This window comes from Sinocyclocheilus anshuiensis, unplaced genomic scaffold (assembly GCF_001515605.1).
Source record: "Sinocyclocheilus anshuiensis isolate Anshui unplaced genomic scaffold, SAMN03320099.WGS_v1.1 C31810725, whole genome shotgun sequence".
Lineage (NCBI taxonomy): Eukaryota > Metazoa > Chordata > Actinopteri > Cypriniformes > Cyprinidae > Sinocyclocheilus > Sinocyclocheilus anshuiensis.
Window position 1 is genome coordinate 1 of NW_015604880.1, and position 519 is coordinate 519.

At 48.0% G+C, this 519-nt stretch overlaps 1 protein-coding gene across 1 annotated transcript; it reads left to right on the forward strand.

Annotated features, from left to right (window-relative positions):
• Nucleotides 1-138: 138 nt before the first annotated feature.
• LOC107682187 (hemoglobin subunit beta-2-like) lies at nt 139-516 on the forward strand (the record flags this gene model as incomplete). Its single annotated transcript, XM_016478517.1, has 2 exons — nt 139-230; nt 321-516. Coding segments are annotated over exons 1-2 (288 nt in total), but the record flags the coding sequence as incomplete, so codon positions are not given.
• Between the last annotated feature and the right edge of the window lie 3 nt (nt 517-519).

Below are 519 nucleotides of genomic sequence, written 5' to 3' on the forward strand. Positions count from 1 at the left end.
CACAAACTTGTCACCCAATAGCCTGCCAAGGGGTGGGGTGATGAAGCGCATTTAAAAGTACCGCTGAGACTCTCTCTCTTCACAGCACTCTTTAGCATCTGTTAGAGGCAGTCAGTCTGAACATCTAAAGTCGGAAACATGGTTGTGTGGACAGAATTTGAGAGGACCACCATCCAGGACATCTTCTCCAAGATGAACTACGATATCGTTGGTCAACAAGCTCTGGCAAGGTATTGAGTCCTGGCATTAACTTAAAGCGGGCAACTAGTTTACAGACAGCGATCTAATAAAATGCTCTTTCTCTTCGTTCTGGTTTGTAGATGTCTTATCGTTTACCCCTGGACCCAGCGGTACTTCGGCAATTTTGGAAACATGTACAATGCCGCTGCCATCATGGGAAACCCCATGGTTGCTGCTCACGGTAAAGTCGTGCTCCATGGCCTGGACAAAGCCGTGAAGAACATGGACAACATCAAAGCCGCCTATGCCGAACTAAGTGTGCTGCACTCCGAGAAGCTC